This window comes from Danio aesculapii, chromosome 10 (assembly GCF_903798145.1).
Source record: "Danio aesculapii chromosome 10, fDanAes4.1, whole genome shotgun sequence".
Classification (NCBI taxonomy): domain Eukaryota; kingdom Metazoa; phylum Chordata; class Actinopteri; order Cypriniformes; family Danionidae; genus Danio; species Danio aesculapii.
Genome location: NC_079444.1, coordinates 36,644,406 through 36,667,963, shown reverse-complemented (window position 1 = coordinate 36,667,963; position 23,558 = coordinate 36,644,406). Strand labels below are relative to the sequence as shown.

Here is a 23,558-nt window from a genome sequence, read left to right as displayed (position 1 = left end):
CATTTTATTTTGAATGATATTTTATACAGTACTGTGCAAAAGTCCTTATCACTATACCAGCTTTGTTGGCGTTTGCCCAATATCAGTGGTGTGAAGTAACAAATTACAAAAATGCACAATGACCCAGAGTGACCTTTTTATAGACTGCATGTCAGTGATGAGAAAATAAATTATGTCGACTGAATGATGACTGAAATCACTAAACAGCCTTGAACAATCACTATATGGAACAAATGAAGAATGGAAGGAAGGGCCAAATGAAGGAAGGACCAAACAAGGAATGGAAAAGGAAGAACTAAACGAAGGAAGAACCGAACCTATAAAGGAAGGATTCAAGGGAGTACTGAAAAAATGAATGAATGAATGAATGAATGAATGAATGAACAAAGGACCTAATCAAGGAAGGAACAAAAATATGAATGAACGAACAAACAAATGACTGAATGAATGAATGAGCGAACATATGAAAGGAGGAATGAAGGAAGGACAAAATAAATGAAGGAAGAATTCAAGGAAGAACTGAACAAACTAAGAAATGAAGGAATAAACGAATCAAGGAATGATTGAACAAAGGACCTAATGAAGGAACGATTATATGAATGAATGAACGAACGAACAAACGAATGACTAAATTAATGAATGAGCGAACATATGAAGGGAGGAATGAAGGAAAGATTCAAGGAAGAACTGAACAAACTAAGGAAGGAAGGAATGAACGAACAAACGAATGAATGAATGAATGAATGAATGAATGAAGGACCTAATGAATGAATGAATGAATGAATGAAGGACCTAATGAAGGAAGGAACAAAAATATGAAAGAACGAATGAACGAACAAAGGACCTAATGATGGAAGGAACAAAAATATGAATGAATGAACGAATGACTGACATTAACTGGATTCAAGGAAGAACTGAACAAACTAAGCAAGGAAGGAAGGAACGAACAAACGAATGAATGAATAAATGATTGAACTAAGGACCTAATGAAGGAACAAAAATATGAATGAACGAACGAACAACTGACTGAATGAATGAATGAATGAATGAATGAATGAGCAAACAAATGAATGAAGGAAGGATTCAAGGAAGAACTGAACAAACTAAGGAATGAATGAATAAACAAACAAACGAATTAATGAAGTAATGAATGAATGAACGAACAAACGAACAAATGAACGAACGAACAACCGAATGAATGAATTAATAAGCGAACAAATGAGGGGAGGAATGAAGGAAGGACCAAATGAATGAAGGAAGGAAGGATTCAAGGAAGAACTGGACAAACTAAGGAAGGAAGGAAGGAAGGAAGGAATGAACGAACAAACTAATGAATGAATGAATGAATGAATGAATGAATGAATGATAAAACACTGTCACACTTTACAACAAGGTTTCATTAGTTAATGATAGATAATGTACTTACACAAATTAAGTATTAGCAATACTTGTGCAGCATTTATTAATCATAGTACATTGAGGCTACTAGTGCATTATTAAAATCCAAAGTTGTGTTTGTTAACGTTAATGCACTGTGAGTTAACAAGAACTAACAATAAATGACTGTATTTTTTATAACATTGACAAAGATGAATAAACACTGTAATAAATGAATCGTTTTTTCTTGTTAATAAATACATTAACTAGCATTAATGGAACCTAAAGTGCTATCAAACACGCTTTAACCAATAATTAATTAAAAGAATCAGTATAATATTTCTTTAATATTAGGTTATGCTAAAACAAAAAAAGTTTCCTTCATAATAGCTCTGTTATTCGCCCGCTTAAATCCACTAGTACATTGTCCCTCCCCCCAACCATTTTAATGTCTCAATCCCTCAAGGTTTAGTGTGTATTAGAACTTGTTCTTGTTGCATTATAGCGCGATCTGTCCATCCTCGTGTTACATTTAACTCTCCTTTGCCTGTCGGTACACAAAACCAAAAATCCTCTGTAGTCTAAACACTGTCTGCTGCTGTCCGGAGTGTCTGTCGGAACTGTCCGCGGTGCTGAAGCTCCGCAATCCGCTTACAGCAGCCGTGAGTCGGGATAGCGGTTTCTCTGCGCCGAGAGTCGTTTACCAGACCTCACGGACATCTCATCTGACATCCAGTTGCTTTACTCCGGATATTTTAAACACAAGGACAATTTATAGTGTGTTGTGAGGAGTCGTTTCAGTATGTGCGTGAGGATCGATCTCCAAACGGACCGGCTCTTTCTGCTGCTCGTACTGAGTCTTTCAGTGATTTACACGAGCTGTCAAGGTGAGTATTTATGTTTAAGATGCTAAATCTGCTGTGATAGATGTGTAAGATATTCATTCTAGACTCATGATTAACTGGGATTGTAGGCTACATGTTGTCTGGGGCTTTACTGGCAGAGGATTTATTAGTAAGCGCCGCGTAAAGTTCAATTACGAAGAATTTTGGATCTATTTAGAGGTTGATGGATCACGTGTTATACTTTCACACAAATAGCATCGACTGCATGATGAAGGTGAATACATGTGAAATTTAAAGTCAGTTAAGCATACTGAGTTCACATTTAAACTAGTCTAGCTACTCGAAACGACGTTTTTAAAGCTAAAGCTAATGCGACACAACGGACACGGCGTCCGTTTGCGAACTTCAATGGATAATTCACCCAAAAATGATCAACTCACGATTTACTCATCCTCAAGTGGTGCCAAAAGTTTCAGTTTCTTGTTGAATACAATATATTTGGAAGAATGTTGGAAACTAGCCACTTTACGAAATGAAACTTCAATATTCAATCAGTTTTCAACATCCGTCAAAATTTTTGTTTTTCTTTTCCTTTAAAAAGAGAAAAGAAACTCAAACAGGTCTGGAAAAAGGTCAATACCCCAAGAAAGTTAAGGTTGTTCATTTTGTTTATTTATTTATTATTATTATTTATTTATTGAGTTTATTTATTATTTATTTTTAGAACCACAACTGCCGCTCATTAACTAACCATTAACCTTTAACCAAAAACTAGCCTATACTGTTCAGTTAGATTTAATAAACATTTATATCAACGCAATAAAATTCCATATATGAAATATTTCACGTAAATAATAATACATTAACAGTTATAAAATAGTTCATGTTAAAGTTTGTTTCATTTTTGATTTGTTTTTGACTGGGTGTGGTCTATGTTACACTGTAAAAAGTATGACTTAGATCTAACTTATAAAAAGTGAGGCAAGTGGCTGCATCGGACGTTTTAGATTGAATCAACTTCCAGCCTTTTTTAAGTATATTAAACACTAAAACTTTGCTTAAAACAAATGTAACAAAATTAAGTTGAGCCAACTAATATTTCTAAAATTACTCAAATCAGATAAACTTACTTTTTTTGTTAAACCTAACTTATTTATACATTGCTATATGTTGCCTGAACTTATTTTAATTAGGTATTAAGAACTTAATTATCTAAATAAAATTAACCATGCATATGTCATTTAAAATGAATTCAATTGACTTCTGGCTGTAACCTCAGAAAATAAATCTTCATTTTTATATTCTAAGCACACTATACAGTGATTAAGTAAAAACACATAAACAGACTTTATACGGTTAATAACAATTAAATAAGAATGGGAAGATGGATTAAAGACCATAGCATTTATTCAATGTCAACCAATGTCCCTAAAAGTGACTACAAAACAGGTCATTAATGTGGCTGCATATACACAATACATAAATAAAAACATTAATAATGCCAGATCCTATTGAGAAATCATCTAAGACAACTCAGTAAGGAGATCTGCATACTTTGATGAAGATTTAGGATGCATAATGTCCAGTCCCACAAAGAGTCTCTGATATATCTCAAATAATGTATACAGTTTTGATGGAAGTCGAGGACATCAGTAAGTCCAAACAGGAGCCATCATGCACATGACAGGTTTGGTAAACCTCTGACAGTCCTATGATTATCCAAACTGTGTTGGGCTGATGTCAAATTTTTCCCACGGGCAGCCGCATGCACCTCTGATTCCACACAACTCTATTGGTGGAGAGAAAAAAGAAACAGGAGTTCAGGTGTTTGATACTAAATAATATTAAATAGCTGAATACTAAATAGCAAATATCTTACATAAACTACAAGTCAAGTTACAAAAGTGCAGTGAGAATGATACATGGATGAAACACCTTAGTTTATCAGTTAAAATTTACCTTAGTTAAACTTCTGTATTAAAAAAAAGGCTATATAGTTTATTGTGTACTTACATTATTCCAGGTGTTTTTAAGAATCAAATTCTAAAGAAAACTGATTTTATTCAGTGTAACAGTGTATGGCATTTTGGTTGCCTGTCAATCAAGGAATTATTTAAATTTAGGTATTACATTTTCAGTTTATTTTTGCAACTTATAAAGCATAAAAATATGCATGTAACTTACATATTAAACAGTTTGAAAATGGCAAATATAAAATCTATGATTTAACTGTCATCTTCATTTTGCACCAAACTTTGCATAAGTCATAATACAAAATTAAATAAATACACTGCCATTTTACATATTACCTTGAGGTTAACATTACATTTTTGCTGAAGCTACTTTTAATTTACTTTTTTTCCAAATGTAATGTTACTGGCAAATGATAGTTCAGTGAATCAGTGTTTTCAGTTAGCTTTAGTGAAAGACTGACAGATAATAAGAAACTGCATTAGGATATTTTTTACTGTTTGTTCATTGCACACATACAAAAAATCTTCAGATATCAAATGTAATTCTATGGAGCCCACTATTGTTTGCAATTTTACCCGTGTTTTACTTACCTGCAAATAATTATAGCTGTAATCGTATCTAATGTTTTTCTTAACAAAATAATCAAAATCACTTTGGTATCTAAAGACCAAGAAAATGCATTTTAGAATGAGGTGCGTACATTTTAAATGGTTCTGTAAACATAAATGTAATTTAAGTTCAAATAAATTATAAATCTGTAATTTATTCACATTGCAGTATTAACAAAAAACGTATGGACTAAATCTCTTAAACACAAACCTTAAGCTACTTAATGTTACGCTAAACACAAACTACTGTTCCATACGTTTCTGCATTTAATATGCATCCTTAATGTGCTGGTAATAACTTAGGTTAGCTAGCCAAGTTAGCGCTAGCAAACTGCACCCACCCCCCGACCGCCCACCAGAGACCTAGTTAATCCGTTCTGTAACGTTAGTTATACCTACTAAGTGTTTTAAAACTACTTTAAAAAAAATTTTATCAGGGCTATTACTTTTAATCGTTAGCATGAACTAGCGTTGGTTAGCGTTAGCCAACTTAGCTTTCCATGTGAGAGCAGTCTGTTACCTGACGTTACAGTACAATTTACAAGCTAAAACCTCACCTGCCTAGTGAAGTCGGCAGTTTAGCATGACTTTACAATTATCATTCGGCTACATTTGCAACTTACCGTGTTAATCAGATCCGCTGCTGCGAGCAGTAAATGTCGCCCCTTGTAGATGCTGCGTGTGTCTGGAAAGTGGCGGGCAGTGAAAATGGGGTCACGCAGAATTATTAAAATCACGTTTGATGAACAGACCTGCACACATCGACAGCTGCTCTAATAAATTGTCTGTGTCAACTCACTTTTATAACATTTATTCTACACAATAACCACATACAAAAATCTACTCAAATAAATTGCATTAGTTTTATTTAAAATATACTGTTATTTAAAAACTGATCTACTTTAAGTAAACAATAAGCAAATTGATATTTTTTGGTATAAAACAAATATAATTAACTAGATTGCAATTATTTAAAGTATATAAAACCAACTTTGTGAGTGTAGCACTTTTTACAGTGTATCTGGGTCGAATTAAAATAAATTAACAGTAATTTATTAGACTCCACAAACAATATCATTATAAGGGCTGATGAATCCGGCATGGGCCAGCCTTCACAGTCACACTCCTGTCCACTGCAGTCTGCTTATTGAACCCTTTCAAAGGAAAACCCCTTATTTTAGGTTTTAGACACTGAAAAAAATACACATCGGTAAGCCTACTAGCAAAACAACTATTTACAGCTATGCAATGGCTGTAAAAATGGCAATAATAATCATATTAAACATAATCTGATGTCTTGCTTTATTCATATCATGCAGTATACACGTTGTGTACATAATCAGACACTTTACGTTTGTGTGGTTCTTTTTCTTTAAAAAGAGGAAAGAAACCCAAACAGGTCTGGAACAAGGGCTGAGTAAACAATGGCAGCGTTTAAATTTGTGAACTATCCCTTTCAGCACCACAAAGCTAATAGCTACACTGTAAAAATGTACTGATAGCACTTATATGTCTAAAGATGGTAATATTTACCCCCTTAACCACTTTAAAGAACCACTAAAGAACTATTAATGGCTTTTTACAGAACTAAAACTGGCTTTAGTTAAAAACAATAAGCGGTGCTAATTAGATAGCATATCATGCAAGAGGAACCGCTGAAGAACCAATTTGTGTGTGTGCGTAAGTCAAAAGTTGGAATAATCCTTCAAATAACATGTATCTTATCTTTACAACAATTTTAAGCATCAACAAATGTTGTTACACTACTTATTAATATTAGCAGACAGTTCCCGCCCAAACGCCTTCTTTATGGCAGTAAACAAACAGTAGGTATGCCACTTGAGCTTCAATCAAAACAGTATGGGACAAAATGTCAAACAAACCTAAGTATTTTAATGATCTCTTCATCATTTAAAACACACTAGAAACTTTTATTGTTTAGTTTAAAAACTCTTTTCGATGACTGACGCTCGTAGCTAAGTGTTTTGCGTTGCTCCACACATATTGCACCTCAAAATATGACCTATTATGTTGAACCATTTCCCTCAAGTCAGATATGGGCGCAGTGTTACAGCGGGACAGACTGATTGTGTTGTGGGTCCCTGCAGCAGAAGATAATGACACTAATCCCGAAGATCAGATTACCACCGTCCCGAACAGACCTGTTTATGAAAGCAGCAGACTTGTGCTGTTTTTACCAGTTTAATAACAGACTCTATCGCGGCTTATTCAGGTCATTTTAACAGTTACGCATAGGCTGCAGATGGCACGGAGGTTTTTATATTAAAGTAGCTTCATAAGTCAGGGTATTGTTGATGTTTATATTTCATTTAGTGACACAGCATGTTGGGCGGCCATATGTTGTGTTGTGATAATGAGATGCAGTCCTCCTGTACTATCCTGTGGGCTTCTGTTTGCTTTACAAGTACAAATTCTGCTGATTTTGGGGGATTTTTGCAATGAGACTGGTGGAATTGCACAAATGAACATTATAAACGAAGCAATTTTATAAATAATAATGATAATTTATGCAAGCTTTTAAAAAACTTGCTGAATGACAGGATGAAGGACAGTTATAATATTTCAAATTAAAGTGGTTGAAAGACAAAGGATGAAGGACAGTTGAATTTCAAGTATATTGCTGTTTGCACTTTAAAGTGCAGACATATTTACAAATTGCAAAATTAAATCAACAATTTTTTTCAATGGCCAAAAACATCAAGCATCTTTTGTGCATCTCTCTAACTCGCAGTTATGCACAATATACCATATTTTATTGTAAAATAATTATGATTTGTCTTATATGGATTTTCCTATTATATGATTGTTTGTTATCATTACAATGTAGAGAGTGCAGAGTGAACATCTTTATTTCTGGGAGAATTTAAAGGTGCAGTATGTAAGTTTGGCACCCAGTGGTTGAACTAGGTATTGCACACCTGGTTCAAAACACACGCAAGCTCAGGTTGCCAGATTGACAACCCCAACAGCAATGTGCCTGACTATCGAGTCTAAAGGCTGATTTAAAGTCGTGTTCTGAATAAAAGTAACGGCACGCGATAGAAGGAATATTTTCAGATTAAAAAAGTTTTTGTTCTTACCAACATCTGAAATTTACATTTTAGAAACAGCTTCAATTTCTTGCAGCTTAAAAACTATAACAGTGATCACTTCAGGTACACCTCAAGTGCTTTATTCAGTGTAAAATGCTAATAATATGAGTTTGAATGCCATTTTACATGTCATTTATTGCCATATACTGAAAGCAGCAGCAGATAGCTTACCCCAGATATTCAAAATAAAATAAACTGTTTGAAATTGAACTTTAGAACTGTGACTCAGTGCAAGCAAACACATATCAGAGATTTAGCATCTACATTTAATAATGTTAAAGAGGTTAAATTTGTATTAATTTGATTATAAACCTTACCATTTCGTTGAAGTGTAGTAAGTGCACTATTCGGTACTTCCGAATGGCTGTATTTAAATTTCTGTTGTGTTTTGCCAACCAAATTTCTTACCAGTGCAAATCACGACACGTGGCATGTTGTTAGGACACGGGGTTACAATGTAACCTGCTCACCTAATGTTTACATTTGTAATTTTTATATTATTTGCTAATTAATAGCCACCTCATGTGGAACTTTGAATCTGTGTCTTATTTCAGAGGCTGCTATGGTCCACCGAAGGTCATTTCAGTCACAGACGCACACGTTGGGGGCCTTCCTGACTGAATGAAATATTCCACCAAGTTTTCCACCAAGGCGCTGAAATATAATTGGCTAAACTGGCATTGAGTGGGTTAAAAAGAACCAAAACAAAGACAGCGTTCTGGCATGAAACGCACATTTTCAAAGCAAAATATCTGACTTCGACACTGTTATTCATATATACAAAGAAAACAAGAATTATAAAACTACTAGATTAAAGTTAACACTATATTTCATGTTTACAGCAAAATATGCACAAGTATTTTGAGAGTGTAGGGAAAGTGACTGATTATATCCTTCCTAGTGCTTTATGAGAGCAGTGGGTGGAGCTAAAAATCTATTTTAGTGTACTTTGCTTGATTGGTGCATTATTCTGTACTGCATCATGGGTAATGTAGTTTTCAGCACAAGTTCCACTTTTAGACATTGTTTTAAAAAGAAGCCGAATTAATACAAAAAAACAGGTTTAGCAAAAAAAAAAATAAATAAAAAAAAAAAACAATACACAATTAACACAACATTCTGAAAACGTAGCCCTATATACATTTCCGGACATCGCAAATTATGTAGCCAGAGGTACGTATGGCAGCATTTCGTCTTTAAAAGACAGGGTTCAAGTCTGGCAAAGAACAGTTCCAGAAAGCGGGTAAGACAAAAACAGAAGTCAAAAAATACAATAAACAAGTAAATACCAAGGTGAGAATGTGGAAAATCTGAAAATCGTAGTAAAAATCAGGCAAGGGCTTTACTTTTTCTGGATTGCTTTTCAAAACGCTGTCATTTGGGTTTAGGGAAGTAGGTGGGTGGGTCAATCAGTGCTTTTGAAAACACTATTGGTTGGGTTTAGGGAAAGAGGAGGGTGGGTCACTCAATTGGTCAGTCAGTCAGTCAGTCGACAGCAGCCTCTGGTGGATTTACACGAGAACAGCAGATGCAAATTGCACTTGTACAAGAAATTTGAGATCTCAAAAAGCATACACAGCGGCCTCTGCCGGATTTGCGAAAACAAAAACTGCAAAAAAACAGGAGGTCCTGGCATGTATTTGGTGCTCTCCAGAAATGTATATAGGTGTACATATCATCAGAATGAGCCTGGGTTGGATTAACATCCTAGGAGACATTAAAGATAAATTGTTTAAAATCAATATCTGTATGGAAAAATTTGTTATGTTTTCTAAAACTAAACTGTTGTGATGTTGAAAAATTGGGAGCTTTAACAAAATACTTTCATTGCATGGTTACCTACATTGTAGAGCACCTCTAAAGATTCCTCCATCAAGGGTTTTAGTTATTAAATGAAGAGGACGACATTTGAAAGTGCATCTTAAGTGAAGTTAAGAGCGTTAAGATCACTTTATATGATGACTTATTGAGTGTCGAATGAAAGTTTTGTTAGAAGCATTTGAAAGTGAATGACTCATTTATAGGCAGTCAGAGGGAAATGTCTTTCTATGCAGGCATAAGTATGGGAAGTAATTTTAAAGTGTGCTCTGTAGCTAGGTCTATTCGAAGGTCTATTTCTGAATTCATTTTGCCCCAGCTTTCTTATCGAACCCTTTCATGATTCTGCGCAAGATTCATCATCTCATATTCTGGCTATTGAAACAGAGGCATGGCGACAGTCATGAGGGCTTCAATCTCTGCCTTTCATACCACTGATTTCAGGGGAGGGCTTGAAAATGTTCAACACCTGTTTTTTGGATTGCTGGTGATTAGCTTGATCAAGGGCTATTCAGAAGCTGCTAGTTGACATAATTAGTCTGGCGCTTTGTCAGTTTATGGCTTGTAAATGAGACTCATTATGCTCTCTAATATCCTCATGCTGGCCGAGCAGAAATGCTAGCAGTCAGTTTGCCGTTTCTCACATAAAGTATTTCTGATTATCTGATGATGCTTTATGTACTTTGAGCCTTTATAATTTTCACAGAAAAGAGCAGAGATCTACACGCTAGAAATGCGGAAATGCTGTAACTCGTGGGCCAAATATGAACAAACCCAACAAAATTTTTGACTTAATAAAAAGTGGGGCCAAATTTTTTAACTTAAGCATCCATAACTACTACACTACCTGACAAAAGTCTTGTCGTCGATCCCAGTTGTAAAAGCAACAAATAATTACTTGACTTTCAGTTGATCATTTAGAAACGTGTCAGAAGGTCATTTTTCTGATGAATCATCTGTTTCTACGTCCCAATCATCACGAATACTGTAGAAGACCTATTGGAAAGCGCATGGACCCAAGATTCTCACAGAAATCAGTGAAGTTTGGTGAAGGAAAACTCATGGTTTGGGGTTACACTCAATGTTGGGGCGTGCAAGAGATCTGCAGAGTGGATGGCAACATCAACAGCTTGAGGTATCAAGACATTTGTGCTGCCCATTACATTACAAACCACAGGAGAGGGCAAATTCTTCAGCAGGATAGTGCTCCTCATACTTCAGCCTCCACATCAAGGTTCCTGAAAGCAACGAAGGTCAAAGTGCTTCAGGATTGGCCCGCCCAGTCACCAGACATGAACATTATTGAGCATGTCTGGGGTAAGATGAAAGAGGAGGCATTGAAGATGAATCCAAATAATCTTGATGAACTCTGGGAGTCCTGCAAGAACGCTTTCTTTGCCATTCCAGATGACTTTATTAATAAGTGATTTGAGTCATTGCAGAGATGTATGGATGCAGTCCTCCAAGCCCATGGGAGTCATACACAATATTCATTCTGTTTCCACTGCACCATGACTTTATATTCTATACTGGACATTATTTCTCTTAAGTGACAAGACTTTTGTCTAAGCAAAGTCAGACCTTACTGTCCTAATTATATAATTAAAAATCAAGTCATGATCATATTTTATTTTTGTAAAATAAGCGTAATCTAGAGGCCTTTTCTTTTCATATAAGCCACTTCTGACACAAAATGATCAACTAGAAGTCAAGTTATTGAAAACTTGGATAGGCGACAAGACTTTTGTCAGGTAGTGTAAGTACTTGCATCAAAAAACAAATACTATGTACATACTGTGTTTATAATGTATTGCAGAACACTTGTGGTGCTTTTGAGGTCGGATATGGGTATGGGGGTATGGGTTGGTTTAAGGGTGGGTTAAGGTGTAAGGGATGAACAACAGTGTAATTAAAAATGTAATTACAGAAATTAAGTACAGATGTAATTACATGCAGGTATTTAATTAATCTTAAGTACAATGTAAAACATGTATTTACACAATAGGTACACTGTGACATGATTAATTTCAGCTCAAGTTCATATTAGTTAAGTTCACTTAATATAAAGTGCGACCAAAAATGCTATTTAAATTACAATTTTTAACACAACCCTTGATTTGTTTCTCCTATTTGACCTAGTATAGGGTTAATACAACCCAGCATGTTTTAGAGTGTACTAGCAGAGGTTAACTTGATCATCAAAACTAGTCAAACCTTCACTCATATTGTGGTTGATATTACTTCCGGTTCATAAATCAAAAAGACATGAGAGCAGGGCTGGATATTGGCGAGACTGATATGTGCTGTGATATGGGTTATGTGCTGTGAGACATAGCAATACACTGCTAGATTGAAAGGAAGGATGATAGTGTATATTGCAGATTTGTCTATTTTAATTGTTTTTTGTTTGTTTGATTGATTTAGGATGACCAAACTGTAGGGAAAAAAACTGTTATAAAGAACAAATCATCATATGCATAACATACATGAAGTGCAGTAACTACACATTTAGTTAAAATTGAGTTAAAGCCTAGAACAGGCTTTGTGATATCTGTTCTGTATTCTCACAAAGTCTCATGGTTCGATTTTCAGAGAAAGTTCAGAGAAACAAGTGTGTCAAAATATCTGTCACAACGAAATCAAAGCTGGTGTAAAACGTTTAAAGTCATATTGTTCAGTTTCTGTGTCTGATATATATTGGATATAAACTGGTTTGCAGAGCTGGACCAAGGTGAATTTGAAGTCAAAAAGTATATAATAGGTCATTTTATTCTAGAAATGACTGACAGTTTTGCTAAAGAAGCATTATTTGTCAGCTGTGGTTTTGTGGATTTCTATAAAGCTGCCTAAATATTGATTTTGGACTATCAGAGACATCAGGGCCCTTGTAAACTGGTTGTATTGTACTATACACTGTAAAAATATGCATAAATCATCAGTTTTACATATTTTGTGATTGTTTTTATTATAAACTATAAAAGATATAGACGTAGTATCTGTCACGTGACCCATAGGTTTCAGAAAAATGCAAAAGAAGCTACGAGTAGGCGTAGCTAACTGTCGCCATTTTGTTCGTATGTCATCGCACCGACTGCGTGATACCAAACAAGGGCAAAGAGGCGGAGCGTGAGTGCTGCTACAGACACCTGCTAGCATTTTGCTTATACAGGCTTTTCTTTGTGAGAAACGCTTAATACTTTATTACCTGCGACTCATTTGTGTTCTGACAACATGTGCTTGGTTATGTACTATATCAATAAAGTGTTTAGTCTTTTAAAGACACTGTTGTAATACATTGAGCCACTAAGCATTGTTCTTATAGTGTTTTTCTACAGGAGGAAAATGCGAATTACTTCCAAATACTTCAAATACAGTCTGTGTAAGTAAATGCACAGCTATTTATGAAATCCAGCATAACACTGTATTACAATGATTCAGATGACTGTTTTATAGCCCACAGCTAATTAATCTGTCAGATTGCATTACAGTTCTGAAGAGAATTATACATTATAAATGATCTAAAACAAATACATTTATAGAGATGGTATACAAGTATATCATTTCACTCACCTGGGAAATGGAGGCCACGTTAATGCTTTGTGAACACAATTAAGTGCACACAGCATGCCATTTCATCTGATATTTGTAAAAGGCAACTGACTGTGTAAAGCCACATAAAACAAAACAAAAATACGATGTATATGCAGAGTTCAGCAGCTAATCAGCCGGAATAAGCTGAGGTGAAGTGATTGCGACCAACGAGACCACTCGTCACTCAAGTGGCCACGCCCTTAATTATGCAGACTTAATATGACTTAATATAAACTAAAAGGAGTTATTAAAAAAAATAAAATTCACCCCCTCACAGTTGTCATGAAGGGTAATATTAGCTATATGAACCAAAATCGTTCTTTGTACCAGGCAGTAAACACTTTTTTTTCTGCTGTAAAGTTGGTCATTTCAACAGTGAATCTAGAAATCTGCTCTATATGGAGCCAGGACTAGTGGAATTTCAATGATTTTCAGTTTCAGTTACTTCCGTATTTGCTTCATGAGGGAGAGCGGGAGGTTGCCGTTTGGTTTTTATTTTATTTTTTTATTCCCCCCCCAATTTATTTATGCTTTTGAATTGCAATATGGCACCATATCTTTCTTCCAAAAGTTTGTAAAAGTGACTTTTATTAACATTTTTATTAAAGTGATATATTGATTGGGTTGGTGTTGTATATTACGGTTCAAAAACTTTGTAATAAACCTCCAGCACATTTTCTGTTATTTTACAGACTTATTTCTCTACATATTATTTCTTACACATTATATTTTTTCCTACTACAAAATGTCAATAAGTCACTTTGTTAAACTGTAAACTGTAAAATTCTCAACATCAAATGTCAACCGAACAGAAATCAAGGTCCCATAACATAATTCACAACCAAAAATAAACAGAAAATATTTGTGAATCACAAAATACGGAAACTGTGAACAGATTTTTGGTGACGCAGTGGCGCAGTAGGTAGTGCTATCACCTCACAGCAAGAAGGTCGCTGGTTCGAGCATTAGCTGGGTCAGTTAGCATTTCTGTGTGGAGTTTGCATGTTCTCTCTGCATTCCAACTTCGGGTGGGTTTCCTCCGGGTGCTCCGGTTTCCCCCACAGTCCAAAGACATGCCGTACAGGTGAATTGGGTAGGCTAAATTGTCCGTAGTGTATGAGTGTGTATGGATGTTTCCCAGTGATTCCCAGTGATTGCGGGATTGCGGGTTGCGGCTGGAATGGCATCCGCTGCGTAAAACATATACTGGATAAGTTGGCGGTTCATTCCACTGTGGCGACCCTGGATAAATAAAGGGACTAAGCCGAAAAGAAAATGAATGAATGAATAAACTGATTTTTTTACAGTGTACAATCCCAAATCAGAAAAAGTTGGGACAGTATGGTACGCAGTATGGTACATCCATGCATATTTCAACAAGACAATGCAATACCACATTTTGCACACATTAAAAAGTCCTGGCTGCGGTCTAAGAGAATACAGGTACTTGACTGGCCTTCCAGCAGTCCCAACCTGTCTTCAAAAGAGAATGTGTGGCGCATTTTGAAGCACAAATTGTAACAATGAAGACCCAATACTTTTACCCACCTTAAGACTTGTTTGCAGGAACAATAGGACAAAATTACACCTGAAACACTTCATCACTTGATGTCTTCAGTCCCTAACCATCTTTTAAGTGTGGTGGAAAAGAATGGCAACATTACAAAGTGGTAAATGCCTTCCTGCTCCAACTTTTTTTGAAACGTGTTGCAAAAACCAAAATGGGAATACATGTTTATTTAGAAAATAAATAAATAAATAAATCACGAGGAACACATTAAATAATGTTTGTTGTATTGTCTGCAGTGAACTACAAGACAAAGTAAATTTAGAAATCCTTACCTTCTTTATTTGTGTTTTCCATACTGTCCCAACTTTTTGCAGTTTGGTATTGTAGTATATACCTGTATAGCTTTGACCAAAAGTAATGGTTGGCCTACTATACTGTCCTTCATTGCAATGATACAAAAGCAGCAGATTATAAAGGACAGACAGTATAATACAATCATTATTGTAGCATTTTCAGTGAGTGACCATGTAAAACTCTTAAAGTGAACCACCACACACACAAGAGTTCCTTTTGAGCCAAAATGTCATTTGAAACACTTTATTCAATCAGCAGGCTGTGATGGGTCATGTATTGATTCTGAGTGTTTTCATTTCAGCCTAAAGGGCGGCGACATCGACTTTCTAGGCATCAATACTTACTGATCCTATTTTGAAAGCGCAAGGCTGAGGCTCTTTACATGCCAGACACCTGCAGTCACACAAGCATAAAATTGGGATATTTAAGAGGAAGATTACAAGTTGACATTTTGACTTTTAAAATGCCACAAGTCCATTGGCCTCCTAATCCTCCTCTTGTTATGTGTGACATTTCATTATTTAGCATCCTGATGGTTTTTCTTGGCCTCGGAGTCAGAATGCAGAAGAGGGTCTTTGAAATACACTGACACTAAATAAGGATTTGTTTTTGTGAAGGCTACAAATTGTTCTGATTTCACTCTCTTCATGAAAGGAGTTCATTTTTAAACGCTTCGGTTTTTTATTTGAAGGAATTAGTCAGAATAATCTCTTTTGAGTTGCTCTTTAAATGGCATAAACAAATAACTCCAGCTTTTTAGCGATGAAAAGAAGCTGTCGTCATTGTGGCACATGTTGGCATATTTTCAGTCTGGGTAGTCTACGTTGGCATATAGAAATAATCATCAAATCTTTACATGTAAAACATCTCACCAGGTCTCACACTTTAATTTATAGTTAAAGCTACTAAACCTTTTAAAAGCTTTTTAACATTAACGCATAAATCACGAGCAGTGTTGCTTTTACTAAAAGGATTTTTGGAAAAAAAAGGTAAAGATCTTTTTATTTAAAGAATAAAGCATATTGCAAAAATTGCAAAGTACATTTTCTACTTTAAAGGAATAGTTCAACAAAAACATGAATTCTGTCATCATTTACTTACTCTTGAGTTGTTTCAAACCAGTTTGAGTTGTTTTTTTTTCCTACTATGGAAGTCAATGGTTAAAGGTTTCCAACATTCTTCAAAATATCTTTTTTTTGTTAAAAAAGTGAGTAACTGATGACAGAACTTGCTTTTTAAGTGAACAACCCCTTTAATATTTCAAATAATGATCAAAGTTGCTCTTACTAAAGGGATTTTTTGTAAAAAAAAAAAAATTTAATTAATTAATTAAAATTGTAAAGATCTGTTAACATGAGGATCAAAGATGAGATTTTTGTGTTATCAAAGGAAATTGTAACAATTACAAAAAAAAAACATTTTATATTTTGAAGGGATAGTTCACCCCAAAAAAAAAAACATTCTATCATTATTCACTCTTGACTTGTTCCAAAGCAGTTTAAGTTTTTTTCTTCACGCACGCACGCACGCAAGCACACACACTTAAAGATCTATATGAGAGTGAAAGATGAGGTTTTTGTGTCAAAGCAAACTGTAACAATTGAAAAAAAATCATTTTCTACTTTGAAGGGAAAGCTCACCCAAAAATGTAAATTCTGTCATTTTTTACTCTTGACTTGACTTTTTTTTCCTACTATGGATGTCAATAGTTGGGATTCCCAACATTTTAAAACATATCTTCTTTTTGAACAGATTTTATTAAAAAAAAAAAAAAAGAATTGTAAAAATCAATTTTTGTGTCATCAAACCAACTTGTAAAAAATTTAAAAGTATATTTTATACTTTGAAGGGATAGTTCACCCTTCACAAAACAATAATTCTGACATCATTTACTCACTCTTGACTTGTTTCAAACCAGTTTGAGTTGTTTTTCTTCTTACTATGGATGTCAATGGTAACAGGTTTCCAACATTCTTCAAAATTACTTTTTTTCTGTTCAACAGTGTAAAAAAGTGAGTAACTGATGACAGAAATGTCTGAATTGGATGAACAATCCATTTAATGTTTGAAATAATGAGCAATGCTGCTCTTACTAAAAAGATTTTTTTGAAAAAAAATAAAATGGTTGTCAATGGTTACAAGTTTCCAACATTCTTCAAAATATCTTCAAAATATGCAATTCATTGAAATCAAAACAGCACACTAAAATATGATAGTCATTATTTTTTGCTTAAGAATTTGAAATATAAGCAGTACACTTAAGAACTTAAAGCTCTATTAGAGCCATGCCATGCAAATGCCAAGCTTGCCATGAAAAAAAAAGTAGTTTTTACCAAAATAGTGAAATCCTTTAAGTTATTTGTGTAGGCTTGTATTTTACAGCACTGCAAAATACTCCAATTTCTCTCTCAACATTTTTAAACAATTATTGGATTTACCAAAGTCACACAAGTGCCAATTTCACATTTGTCACATTCATAACAAAGAGACGTCAGAACCTTTTTCCTTATAAATGCACAAATGTATGATAAAATAAAGACTTTTTATTCTCTAGAGAGCCAAATCTTATACTTTTGATTAGTATCATTTCTTTTGGGTTGTGCAGTTTAATTTACAGAATGTCTATGTTGTATACAGTAAACTTGCATACTTTTGTGTTTATATCCATAACGCATGTTTACTTCCCTCATTGAAAATATTAAACACATTCACAGACTGATACTTTTGTCATTCCTTAACTCTGTGGTTAGTTGTTTCGGAAAATATAAAAAGATATACTCAATAATTCAATATATATTATGCTGTTTGAAGTTTTTACAGTAAATGTCACATCCATAATGCTGCAATTGCTCATTACATTTGTATTGTTTGATGAAAGCCCCTGCTCATTTATAGTGACCTATAACCATACATTTTATTCTGTTCTCATTTTTCATTTATATGGTTTTGTTTTGATTCGTTTTATGCCTCAAGCTTTGGTGAATGTCTGATCAAGGGCACAAATCAGATTTGCAATTGATGAGAAATTCCAAGCATAATTTAAGAGATTTGAACATTAATAAGGACATGTCTCCAGAATTGCTGTAAGCATTTGAACATTTAATTGCATTTATGCGCATGTTAAAATTCAAAACGGATCGATATCCTGTAAATGAATTATCTCAGGTTTTCCCATCATATCAGATGACTGTGCAATGCCTTTAAATAAAATGACAGGGAAAGCAAAGGTGTTTGTAGATTCCCTGAGCTCATTTGTCAAATAAGAGGCTCTGTGTTTTGGCAGGATCAGAGCAGAGGACACTGGGCTTCTCAAGGGCTGCAGGACAAATTAAGGTTTCCACACTGGGTTTGAAACGCCTTTGCGATTAATGCCTACAAATCTGCATCTGAGATTATCATACATGCATCTGTCCCTATCATACATCCACCACAATATGATGCCGGGCATGATGCATGTGTTTATTTAGCTATTTTCATTTTGGTGCAAGTATCATTTTTATGTTCTGAGCCACACTGGTAAAATAAATTTCGCCTGTTTGTGCGCATATGAACGTGCTGGTCTAAAAGGAAGTCTATTAGGGTCCATTGTTGGTTTGTTGCTATTTTGAGGCAGCTAAAATAAACCACGGCATTGACCAACTAAAAGCTGGTCTGAAGCTCAGGTTTTGTTTTTGTTAATTAAAGACCGCGTTAGTGTATTGCATGGTAATTTAACTCAGTTTTTTTGACCAAACTTTGTTGTGTTCATTAATTTCTTTGCTGGAATTTAGAACTGAATTTAGAAGCTGTTTTGAAACAAATCTTTGCGCTTTTAAATAAAGAAAGCCACATTTGTTTATAAGAATGTTTAATATTTTTTTATTATATTATTGTTACATTTTAATATTGCATTGTAATATTTAATTATTTTAAATTAATAAAAATACATTTATTTATCAAAAATATCTCATAGTATATTTTATCACATTATTGATATATTTTAATATTGCATTAATATATGTAACTGATTATTTTACATAAATAAAAAACATATTTAAAAACATTTCATATTATATTTTATTATATAATTGTTATTTTTTAATGTTGTATTAATATATGTTTTGTATTAATATATAATAGATTTTAAATAAATAAAAATACATATTTATTTATTCAAAATATTTCATTTTATATTTGTATATTATTGTTATATTTTAATTAATTCATTCCTTCATTTTCTTTCCGACTTAGTCCCCAACTTATCCAGCATATGTGTTACGCAGCGCATGCCCTTCCAGCTGCAACCCATCAATGGAAAACATCCATACACACTCATTCACTCACATATACTACTGACAATTTTAGCTTACCCAATTCACCTGTACCACGTTTTTGGACGTGTGGGGGAAACCGGAGCACCCGAAAGAAACTCACACAAACACGGGGAGAACATGCAAACTCCACACAGAAATGCCAACTGACCCAGCCAAGGCTCGAACCAGCAACTTTCTTGCTATGAGACGAAAGCACTATCCACTGCGCCACCATGCTGCCCGTTATATTTAAATAGTATATTATTATCGATATTTTAAATAATGATATTGCTTTAAAATTGATTTAGATTCAGAAATCGTCCATATAAGCCAGCTGGACTGAAAAAAAAACAATGCACCCTTCTAAAGACTAATTAACCTAGCCAATCAATATGGAGAATATTGTTTGTAAAAATGTCTCTGTCTTCAAAAGTAATGACACTATATAAAATAAAAGAGCGTTATTTAACCAGTCTGAAATCTCATGGGATGTTTGAGACGTTAAGTAAATTCTGATTGGGAAAGTAATGGTGGCCATGTAATTCCAGTAATTAGCCCGGTTAATGAGGATGTTGGCTGGAGCGTCTGTGAGCTTGTTTATGTGTTGTGCTGTTTACCTTTGCGCTGATTTGACAGGGTGACAGAGCCGCGGCTGGACTTTAAAGCTCTCGCGTTGCTATGGGAGACGTGTGCTGTCAGAGCCCGTCCTCCCTCATTCCAAACGAAGAAGGAAAAATCTGCGCTTTAAAGGAGAACAAGGAGCTTAGCAGAAACACAGACACTATTTGTGCAGACACAGAAACATTTTTTTGCAACTGAATCAGTTCAATGTCTTATGATAAAACATCAAATAGAGAAGATAAAATCTGTTCAGTGTTGAGTTTTGGATATAATTTTAAAGTGACTCGGACCTGGGGGGAATTTTTGTGTGTTATTAGTGTTTTTATAGTGTTGGATATGAAATGAGAATTCAAATGAGAATTACTAAAATAAAATAAAATAAAATTTAAATAAAATAAAATAAAACATAAATAAATAATTAAATTAAATTAAAAAGTAAATTAAAATTAAATATAAAATATAAAAATCACAAATAAAAATAATAAATAAAATAACCAATAAAAAAATAAAAATAAAAAAGAACAAATAAAATTTTTTATTAACCTAAACTAAATTTAGGTGGTTCATTCCACGGTGGCAGCACCAGATTAATAAAGGGACTGAGCCGCAAAGAAAACGAATGAATAAATTAAATGTAAAAAATAAAATGAAATAAAACAAAAAATATAAAAACAACAAAAAAAATTTAATTCAATCAATTTCATTTATTCATTCATTTTCAGCTTAGTCCCTTTATTATTCAGGGCTCACCACAGCGAAATGAACCTCCAACCTATCCAGCACATGTTTTACACAGCGGATGCCCTTTCAGCTGCAATCCAGTACTGGGAAACATCCATACACACTCATTCACACACATATACTACTAATTCAATTCACCTACAGCGCATGTCTTTGGACTGTGGGGGAAACCGGAGCACCCGGAGGAAACCGACGCTAACACGAGGAGAACATACAGTATAAACTCTAAACAGCGATAATTAGAAAAACTTTGTAGTTATAACACATTACTTTGGGGAAAAGAATTCCCCATGAAGTGACAGAAGGGCCCAAAACCTTGTGAAATTGCCCAATGTTTAAAAGATATCCAAGTTATCACAATCTGCAACTGCTTGTCGCTGGAGAACAACAAATCTGTCATGGAACTGGACTTAAAATCCCACCATGTACCTCACACACACACCAGTTCCAGTTCTCTCTTTGATTACCCAGCTGGTAATTCATCATGGACGGATTATCTGGACTAAATATTCACCTCTCAAACTCACACACGTTGTTGAGTCTTGTTTGTTCACTGTTAGCATTACGAAGTGTTTTCTTGTGTCTAGTCTTTCTGTGTTCCTTGACCCTCGCCTTGTTTCCTGGTTTTCATTGTTTGCCTCCTGTATTGACCTTATTGCCTTTGACCTCAACTACATTTCTGGATTTCCCTGTTTCCCGTTTGCTAGTGGTGGGAAGAGCGAGGCTTCATGAAACACTGAAACAGTCGAAGCAAATGTGTCAAAGCTTCTAAACGTTTTGAAACCCGTCTCTACAGTGACACCTAGGGGTCATTTTTACTTATTGCTCAGGATCAGCTTCAGCAAAGAAACAGTTGAGCAAATTGAGGAATTATACCCCACGTTGTAGAGTCGAGGCTTCAAGTGATTTAGTGAAGGGGTGATAGTTCTAGACTAACATGCAGAGATAATGGGTTCGAAACCAGGGAGATGCAGCTATGGATGTTAGTTTTTAAATGCTCTGTTCTTGTAACGGGTTTTGTTTGGTCTGACATCTAAATGAACACCTTGTGAATAAATAGGTGTTGTTTTGGTCATGAAACGTAACATTATTAAAATACATCAAGTCATAATTGTTGTGTGTTTAATTGTTGTGTGTATAAGTCAGGATTTGAACTCAGGCCATTTGCTAAGCTACATGTGACAAAAAAATTCTGACCCTCACATTCAAACAGTCAGACAAACGTCAGTCACACGCAGATTTGTCAGGTCTCGAAACGCTTCTGTAATGACGATGCTTTGAATCGCTTTAGGCACATGACCTGGTATTTTGAAACACTTATCACATAACCTCAGTCTGATCTCACGAGAAAACGGAAGTATTTTACGTTTTGTCAGTTTAGTGGCTAATTCGTACGAATTTGTACGAGTTCGGTCATACGAAATTGTACTATTTTAAAAGGAGCCGTGGCACCTAACCCCACCCCTAAACCCAACCTTCTTGTACTAAATTGTACAAATCAGATTGTACGAATTCACACAAATTAGCCACTAAATCAAAAGTTACGAACTGCCGTGAGATTGTGTTGGTGACCTGGGTGTTTTGAATCACCTTAGTCATGTGACCTGGGTGTTTCGGATCATGCTTCAGTGTTTCGAAACACTTGCAATTCGGGACATGGTGTCGGAACGTCAGTTTCTCGTCAGCCATCCCTACCTGTGTTTGACGATTGCCTGCCTGAATCATTTAATAAACTGCGTTTGGACCCTCACCTCTGTTGTCCAGCATCTGGCAGTTACACAAGTGAGTAGATATCATTTCTTCAAGCCATAGTTTAGCATTTGTAAGATTAGCATTTTTATAGTTATTCTTAATATTTAACCTTTGAATAATTTGTGCTTTATTGGGAGAAACAGATTTTTATTATTTCATTATTATTTATAATTGCAATAAATACTGTGACGTTCATCTTTCCAGATTTGAAGGGATTTTTTTTCCTAATTATTATTATTATTTGGCTATATTCAGTTTCATTTATCTGTGAGCAGGCCTTAAAGTGACAGTTCACACCCCCCAAAAAAGTAAAATTGAAATAGAAATGGTGATATTAATTATATTTTGATATTTGAAGAATGCTGGAAATCAGTGGCCATCCCATAAATATAATGGCTACTGATTTCCAACATTCTTCGAAACATCATCTTTTTGTGTTTAACAGCAGAAAGGATATTAAATAGGTTTAGTTCTTAAGATATTTTTGGGGTGAACTGTCCCTTTAAACGCAGTAAATCCAGCAGAAATATGGTCAGCGGTGCAGATGACAGTTGTGCGTTGACACAATGCATTTATCCTGTATAAGCGCTGTGTAAAGTGTCACCCGGCCGGCTCGATCAGCAGGTGGATCGGTCATTAGAGGTGGACAGGCTCCTGCTTCTGTTCAGATTTCCTCTGCTCTGATGATTATACACACAAGAGAAGCTGATTAGAGAACAGATTCTGAGTCTGTGCTGACAATCACAGCTGGAGCTGCTCACGGTAGATCTGCTCAAACCTCGCTCTACTCTGTTTTACTGGTATTTTCCAACAGGTGATCTACTGTCATTGTGCAAAATAACAGTGGTTTATTATGTTTGTTTGTTTTTTCAACTTTTAGAATCATTAGTGAGATCTGCAAAGTTTACAAAGATTTACAAAGTTGAATGTCATTGCAGGATTTATTCTCTACATCAGTAAGC

The 23,558-nt window shown here is 34.8% G+C and overlaps 1 protein-coding gene and 1 long non-coding RNA gene across 2 annotated transcripts in view; one reads left to right on the top strand and one right to left on the bottom strand.

The window, feature by feature from the left end:
* Positions 1-2,154: 2,154 nt before the first annotated feature.
* The window catches only part of sez6a (seizure related 6 homolog a), a 100,603-nt gene continuing 79,199 nt past the window's right edge, over positions 2,155-23,558 (top strand). The window contains exon 1 of the mRNA XM_056467591.1: positions 2,155-2,264. Coding sequence (XP_056323566.1) covers positions 2,180-2,264 — 85 coding nt within the window. The 5' untranslated portion in view covers positions 2,155-2,179. The remainder of the gene's footprint in view (positions 2,265-23,558) is intronic.
* LOC130236822 (uncharacterized) lies at positions 3,608-5,636 on the bottom strand. Its single transcript, XR_008838483.1, has 2 exons — positions 5,428-5,636; positions 3,608-4,011 (listed from the first exon to the last, which is right to left on the bottom strand). It is a non-coding gene; the product is annotated as an uncharacterized LOC130236822 (long non-coding RNA).